At 36.3% G+C, this 17,395-nt stretch overlaps 3 protein-coding genes across 10 annotated transcripts in view; 1 reads left to right on the plus strand and 2 right to left on the minus strand.

The window, feature by feature from the left end:
• LOC126854186 (60S ribosomal protein L35a) overlaps positions 1–17,395 on the minus strand; it is a 118,496-nt gene that overhangs the window by 1,699 nt on the left and 99,402 nt on the right. The gene's annotated exons all lie outside the window — the stretch shown is intronic.
• LOC126854133 (importin-9) lies at positions 213–5,283 on the plus strand. 6 transcript variants are annotated; one of them, XM_050600535.1, is made up of 14 exons: positions 214–288; positions 631–711; positions 780–1,149; positions 1,266–1,499; positions 1,580–1,949; positions 2,023–2,270; positions 2,390–2,654; positions 2,756–3,069; positions 3,147–3,366; positions 3,451–3,722; positions 3,816–4,224; positions 4,523–4,671; positions 4,776–4,851; positions 4,931–5,283. In XM_050600535.1, the coding sequence occupies exons 3-14, from the start codon at positions 814–816 to the stop codon at positions 5,134–5,136; spliced, it is 3,099 nt and encodes a 1,032-aa protein (XP_050456492.1). In that variant the 5' UTR covers positions 214–288; positions 631–711; positions 780–813; the 3' UTR covers positions 5,137–5,283. The 6 variants fall into 6 exon arrangements, 5 of the variants coding, with proteins under 5 accessions (XP_050456495.1, XP_050456492.1, XP_050456496.1 ...); XR_007688064.1 differs by having other exon boundaries at positions 225–288; positions 4,757–4,851; positions 4,931–4,977; XM_050600539.1 differs by having other exon boundaries at positions 225–288; positions 1,583–1,949.
• Positions 5,331–17,395, minus strand: part of LOC126854140 (PDZ domain-containing protein 4) — a 162,793-nt gene continuing 150,728 nt past the window's right edge. For all 3 annotated transcript variants that reach the window (XM_050600553.1, XM_050600552.1, XM_050600554.1), the window contains exons 2-7: positions 11,163–11,546; positions 10,587–10,757; positions 9,130–9,228; positions 8,778–8,813; positions 7,357–8,694; positions 5,331–7,229 (exon numbers count right to left, since the gene is read on the minus strand). In XM_050600553.1, the coding sequence (XP_050456510.1) occupies positions 6,897–7,229; positions 7,357–8,694; positions 8,778–8,813; positions 9,130–9,228; positions 10,587–10,757; positions 11,163–11,546 (2,361 nt within the window). In that variant the 3' untranslated portion in view covers positions 5,331–6,896. The remainder of the gene's footprint in view (positions 7,230–7,356; positions 8,695–8,777; positions 8,814–9,129; positions 9,229–10,586; positions 10,758–11,162; positions 11,547–17,395) is intronic.

The raw sequence follows: 17,395 nt of genomic DNA on the forward strand, positions 1-17,395 counted from the left end.
AGCATTTGAATTTCATATATTTATCTGTAAAAGTGTCAAAATTACTGTTGAAAATTGATAGAAAAATTAATTAATTAATAGATGAGAATGCTTATTCATCAAGTTCCTAAAATCTCTAGAGTCCCTATTTTCTAAGGACTCTATAGTTTTCTAGTTCGTTTCCATAATGTCGTAGGAGATAACGCATCTCTCATGAAATGTATGACTAATGGTTATAACTAATTTGTCGCGAACCGGCTTTTAGAAAATGTAGAAAATTTTGAACATTCATCCGCGCACGACCGGTTTGTAAGTGCGATGGTTATATATCGTTTGTACATACATTCACATGTTTCTATATATGTCATAATATTTTTTTTCATCTCGTATTTGTAAAAATTGACATTATATATTTGTATTATATTGATCCGAATAAGAGTAACGGGCTGTATTGTACAGAATCCTATCTGCATATTAAATCGACGACAAAGTTCAAAGCGAATCGAAATAGCTCTTCTTATCTGCATGTTCTCGAATGTGACGAATATGATATTATAATGCGTGTCACGCGAAATAAATATTAATTTTATATTTTTATTTATTCTTTTCATATCATTGCTTTATTTAGATGTGGTATAATATTCTGCACAGATATATTACAAGATGTCAGAGGTATCATAAATAGTATGTAAAAACAGATACGACGATTAAAATAGAACATTGTAAATTTAGGTAAAATATAGTTGATAAATAATTAGATTACACAGGAATGAATAATTAATTTTGAAAATACTTTACAGATGCTGGCTAGTAAGCTAATTTTTATTTTGCACAATGATTGCCAGCGACATACAAGGCTCTTTGAAGGAAGCTTTGTACGAGACATTAACAGAAATTTTGTCACCACATTATGAAACCCGTAAAGCAGCGGAACAGAAAATTCAAGCTTTAGAAGTAACTGAGGAATATGGAATACATTTGACTGAATTTGTCGTTGATCCCAATGGGCATTTACCTATTAGACAGTTAGCTTCTGTTTTATTAAAGCAATATGTTGAAACACATTGGTGTTCATTGGCTGATAAGTTCCGTCCACCAGAGCTTAACAATATTGCTAAAAAGAGGATTAAAGAGTTACTACCCTTAGGGCTTCGAGAATCTATTAGTAAGGTAATTTTTTATTCAAATGATTTATTTAACTAAGAATTTAATTTAATATTACACCATTGTATATTGATATAATATTATATATGAATACAAGATATAAACAAGATTTTTAACTTTAGGTACGAACTGCAGTGGCTTATGCAATATCTGGTATAGCACATTGGGATTGGCCTGAAAATTGGCCTGCTTTATTTGATGTCCTTGTCAGCTGTTTAAGAGACGAGAGTGAATACGCTGTTCATGGAGCAATGAGAGTCTTGACAGAATTTAGTCGAGATGTCACAGACACTCAGCTGCCCAATGTGGGACCTATTATTCTTCAAGAGATGTATAGGATATTTCAAAGTGAAAATGTAAATTTGATGGAAAATTGAAATGTTTTTGTTTTTTTACACAATTTTTTTCTTTGCATTGTCATTTTTGTTTCTTTCAGCAGTATTCGATTAGAACACGTGGTCGTGCAGTTGAGATTTTCATAACAATTACGACTCTAGCTGCTAATATGGGAATGTATGAAAAAGGATTTACAGAGCAATATCTGCAGCCAATCATTCCTATGTTTTGTGAGAAGTTCGTTGAGTGCCTCAGAGTGCCTAACAGCCCAACTAATGACAGTGGATTCAAAACAGATATTATTAAAGCCATAAATTGTCTTGTTACAAAGTTGCCCAAATATGTATCACATCTTTTACCTCAAATGCTGCCACCCGTATGGGAAACTTTATGTCAAAGTGCAAAGACTTATCAAGAAACGACGGTCAATGCTGATGAAGATATCAATGATAAAGAAGTTGATTCTGATGGTATGTTATTTTGACAAATATGATTATATATTGTCAATGTTTTTTTTTTTTTATAAATACATTTATTTTCTAGGTGAAGTAATCAATTTCAGTAGTTTGATTATTGCCATATTTGAATTTGTCCAGACTATCGTGGAGCGCAAGAGGTTTATAAATATGCTAGACAATATGTTACCAGAAATAATATATTATCTAATAATATTTATGCAAATAACATTTGACCAGATTCAACAATGGACAAGTAATCCAAATCAATTTGTAGAGGAAGACGAATGTATGTTTGATTATAATGTCCGTATTTCCGCACAAGAATTTTTAACAGTGAGTAGAAGCATGATGGATGAAATAAATTAAAAAATGCGTCACACGTTTTCACAAATATAAAAACAAAGCTTCCTCTATGAGGAAGCAAAATTAATACTTTATCGTTCTTACTACAGACTCTTATCAATAACTTTGAAGAGAAAGCAGTACATGCGCTTTGCGATGTAATTACACGACATATTGAAGCAACAAAGGCACTACAAGCTGATAATAGCGATGGTAGGAATAGCAACGAAAGTTGGTGGAAATTACGAGAATCCTCTCTTCTGGCATTAAGTTTATCTAAAGATACTGTTGTTGAAAAACAGCAGGCTGGAATGCTGCAGTTTGATATTATTAGATTTCTAGACACAGTTGTTTTGGGAATGTTAAATGACTCAGGTGATTAATTAAACAATGGATAACTTATATCCTATTTATATCCTTTCGTAATAGATATGCAGAAACATTGTAACAGTTATGTATATTCTTATCTTTTTTAGAATCGCCACCATTACTTCTCGGCCGCTGTTTATGTCTCGGCGGACGATACGCGAAGATAATGCCACCAGAAGTGAGTTCCCGATTTCTGGAAGCGACAGTCAATGGCTTACAGGAAAATCAACCACCTTGTATTCGCATCAGTGCTGTTAAAGCTATCTATTGGTTTAGTGAAGCGTCAACTGAGAAAGACTCCATCGTCAACATAATACGCTGTCATATGCCCAATATATTTCAAGGATTATTCAGTCTAGTTAGTCAACCAAACACAGATATTCTGATCTTGGTCATGGAGACATTTCAAATATTAGTCTGGGTAATGCTATAAGACATTTTCCTCTATCACAATTTCTTTTTTCTTGTTATTAATTTGAATCTTATATGTGTTTATAGCAACATAAAGAATTTACAGCATCAGTGGAAAACAAGATTTGTCCTTTGACAATTGCAGTGTTTGTAAAGTTTCATAGTGACCCGACTATCCTAGATATATGCCAAAACATATTCAAGGACTTGACACAGAATCCAAGCTGTATCGAACCGCTGCAAACTCGTTTAATACCTACGCTTACGAGTATGATGGCGATAACTCCTATAAATAAATCAAAGGATGGTACGTTTTTATTGATACGTCCTTTTATGAAGCCGGATCGATTTGATCAGGCTATTATCGCTAATTCTTTGTTCTTCTTGTCAGAGGGATCTCGATCCGTTGCGTTGGATGTGTTAAAAGTTCTTGTACAATATTCACCGACGCCTCTGAGTAACGCTTTGATCGAGACCGCTTTCCCGGCTGCTTGTCATTGCGTTCTCAACTCGGAGGACCACGCGACACTGCAAAACGGCGGAGAACTTATTCGCAGCTATTTATCCGTGGCGGCGGAGCAAGTCATCGTGCATCGAGACAGCGAAGGACAAACTGGATTGCAGTATATACTGGAAATAATCGCTCAACTTTTAAATCCACAGGTAATATAGTGTTGGAAATCGCACTTATTTTATCGGAAATTGAGTATATTTTTGCTAGCAAATTTTATATGTGTATACATGGCGGTATTTCAGTCGAGTGAATTTACTGCCACTTTTGTCGGACGTTTGGTCACGACGCTGATTAGAAACGTTGGGAACAATCTGGGCGAAAATCTTGATTTATTATTGAAAGCGGTGCTGAGCAAGATGCAAAGCGCCGAATCGTTGGTCGTTACGCAAAGCCTGTTGATGATTTACGCGCATCTCATAAATACGCAGTTCGACGCTGTGTTGAACTTCTTGTCGACTGTGCCAGGTCCAACCGGGCAAAGCGCACTTGCATTCGTGTTGTCCGAATGGGTTAGTAGGCAGCGTCTGTTTCTCGGTAGGTACGATCGCAAAGTCGCGACGGTTGCACTGTGCAAGATCCTGGAATACGGAGTCACTCACGGAGATAGCAGGTTGGACGAGATCACGGTTAAGGGGGATATAGTTATTTCAGGTTTGTTATCTATTTTAATTATGGATAACTAATTGGTCATGACTGCGACGAAATAAATTTTCTTACTCGCCGCACACAAAATAAAATAACTGAATTTATTTTTAATTATTCTGAAATGCGATAAATTGATTTTATTGAAAAAAAGGAAAGTATATATTTACTCATATTTTATATTTTGATGATTTGCTGCATACTATTGTTGCTACATAGCAAAGTTGCTACATATCTTGTTGTATGGGAAAGTTATACGTATTACGTCTTTTGCGCTAGGTAATAAGTTAGTTCGTTATATATATAGAAATCGAAGACGGTGTGAGGACCAGAAGCAAAGCTGAATCACAGCCTTACGAATGGACTTCGATGCCAATACTTGTAAAAATTTTTAAAGTAATAATCAACGAATTGGCAAATGATATTGAAATCCTTAATGCCTCTAAAGATACAGAAGTAAGTAACACCTGTTTTCTTTCTGTGTACCCATACTCTTCTTTATTTTATTTTTTATTTTCAATTTTACTTTATCAAAATGAAGACATAATTTCGATGCCTAGAACTCTGACGACGAAGATGAGGACGAAGACGATGATGAATTGGTAGATCCTGGAAATGAGACTGAAAATATTTTACGTAAGCTGCATGAATACAAATAATCTATAATTTATATAATTAATTATAAAGAACATCAATGAATGTAATTCCTTTATAGAATTTGGAGGTGCGGATGAAGATAATGACGATGAAGAAGATCCAGAGTTATTGCGGGATTCTATTTACCATTTGAATCTCGGTCAATATCTGCGCGATTTCCTATTGAATTTCTCCACTCATCATTGTTTCCGCATGTATATCCAACACCTGAATGTGCCAGAACTAAAAGTCTTGAATATTATAAATATCAATGCAATTATGTAATAGGAAAATGGTCGGAACAATTTTTGAATTTCATAATAAACGATCTTTTCGATACTCCTCGATGACGTTCACAATTTTCGTTATTATGAAGTTTGTTAACTTTTTTTGTACATTATTTAGATAAGATATAAAACGTAAAAAGGATTGTATGTGCAACATGTACAATTACAAATCATTGCAATTTGTCGCCACCATTGCATATATTAATGCTATATTTTATATTTGGGTTTTATTTACATTACACATATTCTTAAATTCATTAAATCGCATCTACATACAAAAGACAGCATACATACGCGCAATCGTTATATGTAATCTAAATCATACAACATATTTTCTACAATATTATATCATCGTATTTAATATCATTTCTGCGCGCATCACAAATATTATGCAGTGAATTCTCGTCAGAAAGTACATGATAAACGTTTTTTTATCGAAGCATCGCATTTGATTCACACACTCGTTAGATTATTCTCTTCTCCATATATGCATGTACACATATACTTGAAGTACATATATAAACTTACAAGGGCAGTATAGACATTATTGGCAGTATAGGATCCTAGTATTGATTGTTTTTTGCAGAAGAAAGGGGAGGAGGGGGGAAATACAAAAATAATAATCGCGCAGTTCGATGCATATACGAGTTAAATACAGGAGAATAAAACACAGCTTTACACTTATATTCTAGGTAGAGACTTATATCCCAGATTTCGATCTTTATCTTTCACGTGTTTCATATATTTCGTTCATTATATAGATGCTTTACAAAAATCATGTAAAAATTACGCAAAACAGCGTGTATATGCTATAATTTGTAAACAGACGAAAAAGTCGCCGTCAAATTCTCTTTAAATGCACCATTCGATGTCCATGAAAATAAATCAACAACGATGGAATCGACATTAAGGCGATGGTCTTCCGGATATACATTGCCCTGCCGTAATTTCTATCATATAACGCATAAAGCAAAAAGATGATATTAATGCATATTGCGTTAATATATCGCTTATCATACATATCTACAAATCTATTATTACCGATGTCTCTGCGCATTGAATATTTTTGTCACGTGTATAAAATAATCTACATATATGGCGTCATAAGTATTTACAAGATTAATTAGAGCAAACATGCTGTATAAACACACATGCCTACATACAATTTAGCGATAATTTAAGTTTCTTCGCTTTATTACAGTGTTTTTTAACGTGTTCCTTTCTCTTTTCGCATTTTACTTTTATTATAAAATCACAAAAATTATTAAACATTTTATATACTGCACATCTAGCAGAAAATTATAAATAAATAATTTCATTTTTATACACTTAACGTTAAATTATTTTTTGTTTGCGTTAAGAATAAAATCCATCACATGCACATACTTGCTGTATACATATATTACAAGAACTGCAGTGTGATTGTTCAACGAAGGTTATGCGCTTGTATGTATATACATATACATATGTATCGAGCATAAATAATCTCATATAGATTATTCAAACAAATGCTATATTTTCAAAATTGTCCGCGTAATGCACAAGCAATTGTTCATACGAATTGTATAAAACAGACGCATAAGTAGTATCACGTAGATAATTCGGGATGAATGTTACATGCGGTAAAATACTTTAATACCTTTCTCGTACTATATAAAAGTCATTCGTAAAAATATATCTTTACGCGCTATTCCGTATAATTCTGCGCGACAAACGATTGACTTGGAACGAACTAAAGACAGAACGCAACGAATTTGCTTATACCGTGGTAACCGACAGTAGACCCATTAATTTCCCCCCCGTGCCAGGTCCCCCTGCTCCCACCCTGTTTCCATGAACCAACATTTCTTGCACGGTGGTGAAATCGTCGAGGGTAGTCTTTTTACGTGCCATTTTCTTGTGACTAAGCTCTACAATGCTTAACGGCTTCTTCGACCCTTTGTCTTCTGTATGTTCGCATATCAGCAGATCGTTGGTTTGTTGCATCTGCTGCTGTTGTTGTTGGAGCATCAATTCCTGCTGTCGCTGCTTGCGTTCGCGCGCGCGTTCCAATTGTCGTTTGCGTTCCTCTTTGCTCCAATAGCGTCCAACCTATTAAAAATAATATGCAAATAAAAATTGCAGTGAATCGATTTTAATGTAAAAATTTCAAAACCCAAATAGCAAATTGTATATGTGTATATTATTTGATCAATATCGTAATCGCGGCGATGCTCACCTTCATTTCCGACATGGCATCGTCCTCCGTAGTATGACCGGCTCTCTCCTCGCATATCTTCATCGCCCGATTTCGCAGTATCCGATTTCTCACGGGCCTCCTGGCGATGTACCTTGTCCCATCCGCTCTTCTCTTTACCTTCCACTCCATCTGCACCTCGCCCTTGTCCTCTGGCGGTGTCCATGTAGTGGACGTGCACACCTGTTGACTGCCGATAAATTGATATTGTGTTAGATTCGGCGCCTGGAAGTTACCGTGCGACTTGGACTTTCTCGCGCCGCCCGCTGATGTTTCCTTAGACGGAAAATTCTTCCGATTGAGCGCCTGCTTGAACAGCTGTTGCTGCAACATCATCGTCTGTTGCAGATTTGCCACGTTCGTATACATGGTATCGGCTGGCAGTGTATTGGCGTTCATCGACAGCTCGTTACGATCCCTGTGATGATGCGAGGACGATGACGAGCTCTTTTTCACACTCTGATTTTTCGATGATTGCCTGATCGTCGCGGACGTCGCGGTCGGTGTCACCGGCATAGGACAATTGCAACCCAGTTTCTGTTGCTGCTGCGGTGTCTTCGGTGGAGGACACAATACCAACGTGCTCTTGTGATGATCTCTCTCGCCCTGTTGCAGCTCCAAGGTCAGAGGATTGCTATGACAGGACTCGCCAGTGTTATACGCGCTCGAGCTGTCCTTCTCCTCGCCGGAACTGTTGCTTTTTGAGGAGGACCACTTTTGATTTTGTTGTCCGCTGGCAGACAGATGATTCTGTGTTGCGCCACTACTGTGCTGCACTTGCGTAGTCACATGATTTAATTGTTGCGTCCAATGCTGGTGATGTTCATACGGCGACGAATAAATTGGCTCGCTGTCCGACTCTGGTATCGTCTCATAGATGTGTTCCGTGTCGCTCCATACGTGACTTGAATAAGCCTCGACGAGCTTCACTGTCGGCGGTGCCGTTGGCGGTGGCGGCGGTCCAGATTGTTGACTACGTAGCGAAACACTCTCGAGCCTCTTTGAGCAGTCCTTCAACGAGTCTTGCATCCACTGCTTGCTACGCTCCTCCGTATGATGTGCCGGCGAAGTTGCATTCTTACCGCTTGACTTTTGCGAGTTTTGTGACGAACATGTGGACGAGGAGTTTGTGGAGAAGATGTTGATGGACTGTTGTTGCTGAGTGTGAGAAGGTATGGGTGGAGGCGCTTTCAAGGTGCAATTGTTTATCTCAATTTCTTTGGTACGTTCCTCCGTTTGCTGCTGTTGTTGACGGATCAGCTGCTCGATCATGCTGTTCTGATACGCTGGCAGGTTTTCAGGTGAAAGCGGCGGCGATCCCTGAAGCGGAATGATTCATGATAGATAGTGAGATACGCGCCAATATTAAATAATTTTTTGCCATTTTAAATGATTCGACTTACTTGATGATAGATGCGCCTGTCATCGTATTCATCGTCCTAAAATAAAATAGATAAGTTGTAGTTTGTAAAGCATAAAAAACATACCTTTCATATATTTTTAAGTTATGCAATCAATTTATCATTGTTTTAAGAGCTATCACGTATTATTTTTTATTTTATAAAGATATATTTTATAATATATACACGTATATGTACGTGAAAATTGTTCTAATCTCCATCAAATATTTCTGTATTATATTTTTTTATTATATATTTTTCAAAATTTATTTTTTCGTTATATAGTTTCGTTTAATTTCTATACATATGATAAATAACTGCAATAAAATAAAAAGAATATAAGATTAAAACGAACTTGATATACACATCGGCTGACGAGAATTGTTACCGCAGTTTTTGTCTCCGCGAACAAGTTCTCGGTCTGCTCCTTGTTCGCGACATCCCTGCCGTTGACCTAGAACGAGAGCGAAGAGATTCCTTTCAATGAATGACAGGCCGCTTCTTGATTTCCGAAATGAGTCACTGTTCTCGCGCGAAATGTACATGCATAATGAAACGCCATATTCTGAATGTAAATCCGGCTTAGAGAATCCCTCCGAAACCCTCCCGACTCGTGAGTCGACTCTCAACGCAAATTTCTCATTCCAGAATTTGCACTTGCAATAATAGCTCAGTAAAAATAAAAAAAAAATAATTATTTCAATCAAGTATAAATTCTTTAGTTTAAAATTTTAATTTAATACGATTTACGTGATGAAAAAAAAACGCGATTTAATATAATCCCGTCTTTTTAATTAATCAAAGACACACTCGATTTTCTTCTTTTTCTCCGGCATTTCCTTGAGAGAAATCACGTAATTAAGTAAGAATAATATTCGATAAGATGTCGAATAATGTCACACTAAACCAGAGACAGGAACATGCTTCGCGAGAGCTCGTTGACAAAGGAATCTAGAGAGACAAACGACGACAAATCCATCATATATATTCATCTACTGTACTCCGTACATTTCCCTTCGACTCGAGTGCGCGAGAGAAAGCAAGCACGGTTCGTAATTATAATCAGTTTAATGAGATTTAGAGGCTTATGCAGCTTAGGAGAATCCTCGGCGGAGATAATGAGGCGTCAACAGGAAATTCGCGAACGTCATGGATCCGCTGAGAATCCGTGATGCAAAATTTTGCAATTTCGGCCAACGACGTGATCTTCGAAGAGAGGGTACGCATACGAACTCGGTGTAAATACACTATTATTAGCAGATAGGTGCTTCATATGCGGTATGTTTGTATTATTGTTCCTCGGAGGATTTTGCACAAGTACTTCCGCGCTTACCTCTCTTAGCCTATTAAATTTATACGATATATTACATTCTATATTATCCGTAACTTCCCTCACTGAATTTCTCCCTTCATTATATCACACACTTTCCGCTGACTCAGTTCGAGATAAAATATCACATCCAAACTAATGGGGAATATTTAATTTTCGTCAATTTTAACGATAAAATTGAATCTTCTTCCTGTATTTGCAATCTCTATCATCGTTTTACCCGCTTTTTAGAATTGAAATTTTATGATTAATTTGACGAAATATCACGGAATTATTTTTATATTCAGATAATGTAAAATAGAAAAATTATCAAATTTGATAAGTAAAAAATTTATCTCTCTTATCCATTATTAACAGTGCAAACTCTGACGCACATCGTACGTTATGTAATCTATATTTTCTCAATTTCGCTCGAATTTTTGGTGAATTGTGTACTTAATGTGATAACGTTTCTAGAGAATGGAATTTCTCTCTGAATTTACCCGCAAGATTTGATCTCCTTCTCGCAACCGACCGTCCCGGGCTGCGAGACTTTCAGGAACTATTTCCGAGATATAAACCTCTGTGTCGGCGTCCTCGCTGCCGGAACCGGAGCTATAACACACGGTCAGCCCGAGCTTCTCGGCACTTCCGCTTTTCCGCAACGTCACCTCCTTCAACAGCATTTCGTAACGATATTAATGTTCGCCGTAGACAATGTTGGTGGGCAAAACTAAATACACTCTATATTTGCATAAAGCCTTCCTCATTAACTGATATTATCATTTAACAAACACATTAGCAAAACAAGATACGTTATTACACATAATCTATAGGTACACATTCTAATTTTCATCATATATTATTTTCTTTCAAATTTTACTGAGGTACAATCCTTTCTTCTAATTCTCTTTATTTTTTATTATATCAAATATTCTCAAGAAAATAACATTAAAAAAAAAAAATCCCATCTGTCACTCCCCCTTCAATGTGATGAAGCTTCAAATTAAACTGTCTTCAATATTTTTATATTGTTATAATTAGAAATAAAATTCAATATAATTATAATCATGGAATACCTCAAAGTCGATATCATGAGCGAGAAAGTCCTCGAAGCTGTCATTCGCTTGTTCCTCGACCACGAGAGGAACCGGCAACAACTCCTCCTCTTCTATAAGACCGGCCCAGTCCGTTTGGACCGCAGTCGACACCAAAGGACATGCCGTGTCCTTCTTGACATCGTCGTTACACATACGCTCGTCTATCGGGCCCCTCCCGTTCGTCGTTCCCTCGTTCTTATCCTGACATGCGATCCTTTCCTGCTCCTTCGAGGGCGTTTGAGGAACCTGTTGATGCCCGCCTGGTTGTCGTCGAAGAACTTCGACGATAATTGGCTCCTGAGCCGATTGAAAGCAACGCACAGCATCCTCGTGACTAGAGTTTGAAACGTCCTGTCCGTTTACCTAAAAAAAAGAGGAAAGCAAAATTGAGATTATTTTCATGCATTTCATGTAATATACATTAGAAATATGACAATAATAAATCATCGAATATCGAACGACCGGGTTTTTCTACCAACGATCGAGAAGATGTAACGACAGGCGTGCGAGAATGTCTCGTCTTTCCTCCCCTCTCTCTCTTCCTTTTAATTAAAACATACTGTTCCCCGAAGGAAACATAGAGACACCTCATCGTTCCTCATAATTGCTTTCTCGCGCTTTAATGTCCAATTAAATAAATAACTCGGTACGAGACATCGTCAACGGTACAGCGTGGAAAATGCTGACGACGAGAGGGTGGACAGGGGTAGATGAGGATGGCGGTGCTGGGGGCGCGAAGACGTCGTCGATCAGAAACATAGGCGGATTAATTAAATGACACGCCTGATGGTCTAAATTAATGCACGTAGGCCGATAATTAATTTTCAAGAGTAACTCGTGCGACAAGTCTTTCCTTACAATTCGGCAAATTGGTTTCTCTGCTTCTCGAACGGCGTGGCAAGATCATTTTAATCTTCCGATAAATTAGATGAGGAAAAACTGGAGAGAGTAGATCCGGTAAAATTCTAATAAATTAAACATTAATATTGCCTAATAGTTGTCAGCATAAATTTTAATTGTAATTTTTAGCTAATTGTATTTTAAATAATTAATCGTAAAAACCGAAAAAAAAAAAATTTCGATGTCACTCAATATTTGTTTAATTCAAAACAACTGTCAATTTAATCAAATCAAATAGATATTTTTTTTCATTGTGCAATATTAGATATTTAATATCCTGCGGAGAGCCATTAATTGTTAATTGATACATATCGGTTTAATACTCGCGCGATGGGTTCTCATTCTAAATTATTTTCGGGAGGAGCGGCGTCTTTAATTAAAGGACTCTAATTAAGGTCTACGGGAAAAATACTGGTTCGACCATCGATTGAATGCATTGGTCAAGGAAGTTGAGGCGCTTTTGTTCTCCGGTGAAAAACCCGAACGATATAACCCACTATTAACTCTAATTCCTCCCACGGGCACGATCATAACGTCCGATCAAACATTTGCCTTCCACCAGGGAAGACCTTCGTGACGCCACGCTTATACCCGGTACCAGGTGGCACTTAATTTCGCACTAAATGCCAGGATTTAAGGATTTGGAACGGGACAGGGCGGCGTAACGAGCCGAGGACCCTCGACGTTTCAATTTGGAGCTTACAAACCGCCGGAGTGTATTCCCTACGCCGGATAATGATAGCCTGGCGGTTTTCTGTAATCGTGAAAAATCTTTTCGAAGGGGCGTTCTCCATCGCGAGAACTCTATAAAACCCCTAGTCTATATAAATCATTGTAACGTGATAGCATTTAGAGAAGGTAATAATGCGGACGAAAAACTAATGACGGAATTTTTACGTTGCTAAAAAAATAATATTATAATCTCTCAATCTACTTCACACAAATCGAAAATTATTATTATTATTGTGATATTTTTATTAAAACTTATATATTATTTTAATCAATATTATATATTATATTATATTTTTATTGTAATCTTTCGTGTTCCCATTTAAATTTGTAATTAAAAAATTTTAAAGTTGTCATTTAAAACATAGTGGAGCAGTTACAAATCGTTCAACCCTTGATGGAGCGCAAATGGATTTATATATCGAATAGTTGTTATAACGATAGTCGTAACAAATATCGCCAATATGCATTTATTAAACCAGTACTGAAATATCGCCAACATTTGTTCACTCGAAACACGTAGTTTTGATTGTGTCCACGGTTGATCACAAAATGGAATTTCTAACTGCTCGCTTGACTGTTAATTTCCAACGTAGGGTTGAGAGATTCGCAAACATTTACACTTTACCAATCGCGATATTGCCAAGTGCTGATGAACTCCTTGCCAATCAAAAGATGGAAAACCATTTAGATTCATTTAGTGTGTTGGAATAAAAGAAAAAAAAATGGAAGAGAAAAGTCCAATCTTTTTCGCAATTTTCTATCGATTTATTTATCAATTCTTCTCGATTAAATATATATTTTTCCGATTGAAATTTTATATATATATATATATATATATATATATATATATATATATATCACAGCTATTTTAAAAATAATTATACCCGTGAAGATAAAAATATTTTTTTTTTATCAAACATCGCTTATATAAGTTTCATTAGAAAGAGATAAATATCAATGTTGTACTTTGACATTTTGAAGCGCAAAAAATTTAAATAAGAGAATAATTATTTTTAGAATGTGCTTAAGCTAACAATATTTTCACATTGCAGTTATACCGCTCTCGAAATAATCTACTCATGTGGAAAGCAAGCTCCGCGGCATTGTCTTTCAACTTTTGTCTAGACATTCTAATGCTTTGTCTTCTCCGCGTTGTCGGCCTCACAAGAAAGTTATGAACAATGAATGGTTTCGCCACTCTACGCAATCTATTAAAATTAACGAGGTCTGGCGTGAAACGTCTTCTCGTGAAATTATTAATCCTCCAGTGATTTGTCGTTCATTACTTTTTCACGCGGCTTGATGAATCTAAGATTACTTGTGCTTCCTTTAACTTGCGCGGGGTATTCCTTCGGTTATTAAACAGGAAAGTATAACGCTTGTGTGTCACCGGTATATGATATATCCATTAAAATTAATGATATATTCGCGCGCTGGTTCGGTTAAAAGATTTTCTGTGAGTTTAACTATTCCCAACCGGAAATTTTGTGATCATTGCTTTGAATTCTCCAGCGGTTAGGTTATTCAATCTTTGATCACGGTTGCAGATAATGTCAGTCATCAGCGAAATATAAATTTGCAAATAATTATCTTTCCGCGTTTTCTGCACGCCGTTTTCCTTTCATGTCTTCCGTGTGGGTATCGTCGCATTTTAATTAATAAAACGCGGAATTCTCGCAAATGAGAGAAACCAACGCTACTAACAAAAAATTTATCGTGCAGATAAATAATATCTGTCGGCCAAAAATTTCTTTTCTTTAAACAGACCGTTTTTTTAATGATTGTGTGTGAAAAAAGTGACATTAATATTTTTAATATTGGTCATTAAAATTATATATATAATGATTGACAATTTATATTTTTTATAATATTTGTATATATATATATATGTATATTTTTTTTTTATATCTTGAAATGTATATTTTAATTTTTATTTCTCAATGCTGTTTGCATTTTTATAGAATTGAAAAAGATATAAACGTTTATCGGGTAAAAAAAATTTATGTAAATTCTGACGATCTTTTGAGGTTCTTTTAAAGACTGAAATTCTAAGTTATGTAAGTGATACAACACAAGGATATCTTTTGCCGAAGATGTAAGGCGTGAAAAATGCGGTTGACATATCGTCTTTCCTATGCAAGGTGACGCCTTTATCCGTGACCCGTGAACTTTTAAAGAGAAAGAAAGAGAGAAAGAGAGAGAGAGAAAGTAAAAGAGAAAGCTGTGTAAAAAAAGTGGCGATAACTTGCTCCGAAGTGAGTTCCACGTAAAAATACATTGCAGTATTTTTCCCCTCGCTTCTTTTCCGCCCGATTGGACGACATTCTCTCGAACAGCTGATCAATATCCAATCAAGGGAGGCTGCTGATCGACCGCTTGTCTATCCGTTTATTACATTAGACCCTCAAGGGGACTCTGAAGCACTTTGCCGTGAATATTCGAGCCTTTGACGAAAGACGTACGGCGTAAACCCGATTAAGTAGTATTAAAAAGACCCCTCCTCAATTTTAGGCGCGCCCTTCTTACAGGCCGGTGACCCTTCGTTAGAGACGCCCGCTTCGTCTGACAATTTCGAGGTGTTGATGACTACTTACGACGAAGAAGTAGATTACGAAGAAGAACCGCGTGAAAATTATTTTATTTTTAATTTTAAATTTATATACACTTGTGAAAATCATATATTCAGTACTACTATTTTTATTCATTACACATATAATTATATGATCTTTTGTGAAAAAATGACGTGGATCAGTTTGAAGTTTCGGATTTCTGAAATTCTTTCTCAAAAAAACTCAAGGTCAAGATTACTTAATCAATATACTCGGATGTACTTTATTTTAGTAAAAGACAATTCTAAGATATCTCTTATCGAACGAAACGACAAAACGCAAGGAAAGGCATAAAGGATATCCGCGGATACGGCGTCGCGTCACGATAATTCTTCCGACAACGGCGCCCCGTGTTTCAGCGTGCTGCACCCCACGTGATTTACAATCTCTAGGACTTCGTATTTCATCCCGGCTCGGGGAGGGGTGGGACGCTTTTCTCGTACAAGAAACTCTTTCACGGGCTATCGGCTCTTCTCCGCGTGCACCGTCTGCTGCTTCCCTCGATTTCTTTATTTCCACCGCCGCGAATTCGCCGATAATAATATCGGAATGGGCAGCGCCGGGGTCTTTCAAAGCGCAAAACTATTTCCTGCCGCTTAATTAAAAAAGTCTTGCTCTCGGCTCGATATCAATTTCGTGTATTACTTTCGCGAGAATGCGTTCGCATAGCTATCGACGTTCCGTTCGCGCGCGTTCGAACATTTTCAATTAACCAAGCGGCTTCATCTTATTTTACGTTCGCTCCGTTCGAGATCCTCACGATGCGATCCTCAAATAAATATCAAATTATTTTGTGATTAATATCGCTGCAAATAATATTACTTAAGTGTTGCAAAAAAAAAATTAATTGTAAATTAATTAAATTAATTGTATTTTTTTTTAGAAATCGAATCGTGCTTCTTTGATTTATTCAACATGTTTGTTTTTTGTACATGTACAATCGCTCATTATGTGCTTTTGATTTCTAATAAAATAAATTATAAATTCTAGAGAGAATTCTTCGCAAATTTTAGTTTTTAAAATTTTTAAATTAATTAATTTTCTTTTTTATGTCAATTACACTTTGACATATAGATTTTATGCAATCGAGCAGTTTTTAGTGTGTTATATCGTTGCCGACAATTTTATGTTCTTCGCGATCGATCCATCCGGCATTTCTGCGGACGATGACAGACAGATCGATCCTCTCGCCACGTGGTTGCCGCAGAGAAAGGAAGAAAAGCAGAAAAATCGGCAGCCGAGAGAAAACACGAGGGTCGTGCACGCAGCGGTAAAGAACATTTTTGTCGACAAAGAAACCAAGGAACACGCGGCAAGAGACGAGAGTACCATACAGGAAATCGACAAAGTCGTTCCACAAATACGAAAGCCTGAAGTAACATGCGAGGTTTTGACTTTGAACAAAACGACGATACACGTTTGATGACAATCCTAATTATCTTCGTAGGAAAACATACCTTATACATTTAAATATATCCGGCCCGATGGTATTATCTGATAAAATCGAATACTATCTACGACTTCTCTTGCTGGTGTCATAATGTATACCATGACAAATTGCGTGTAAAATCACACGTGATACCCGACATTTTAATCGGCGATTTGCATTTTGGTGACTCGGCATATTTAATTTTGATTTTATTGGCATACATTGTCGTGGATTTTGAATTAATCAAAGCATTTATCTATAAAATGCAGAAAGATTTGAGGATCCATCTATATTTATTTAATTCATCTATATTTATTTAATACAAATCTCTCGTTTAAAAATCCTTCGGAAAAGAATAAAATATATATGGAATTCGAGAAAAGAGAAAAAAGTGTACATGCGAGAATATGGGACACACATACATATATGTATCGTATTAAAAAGATTCCATTAGTCGTACGCACGTAATGGTATATAATTTCTTTATAAACGTATATATTCTCTCTTTAATTCTTTCCGCAATAGAATATTTATTTGACAAA

Source organism: Cataglyphis hispanica, chromosome 13, assembly GCF_021464435.1.
Source record: "Cataglyphis hispanica isolate Lineage 1 chromosome 13, ULB_Chis1_1.0, whole genome shotgun sequence".
Taxonomy (NCBI): domain Eukaryota; kingdom Metazoa; phylum Arthropoda; class Insecta; order Hymenoptera; family Formicidae; genus Cataglyphis; species Cataglyphis hispanica.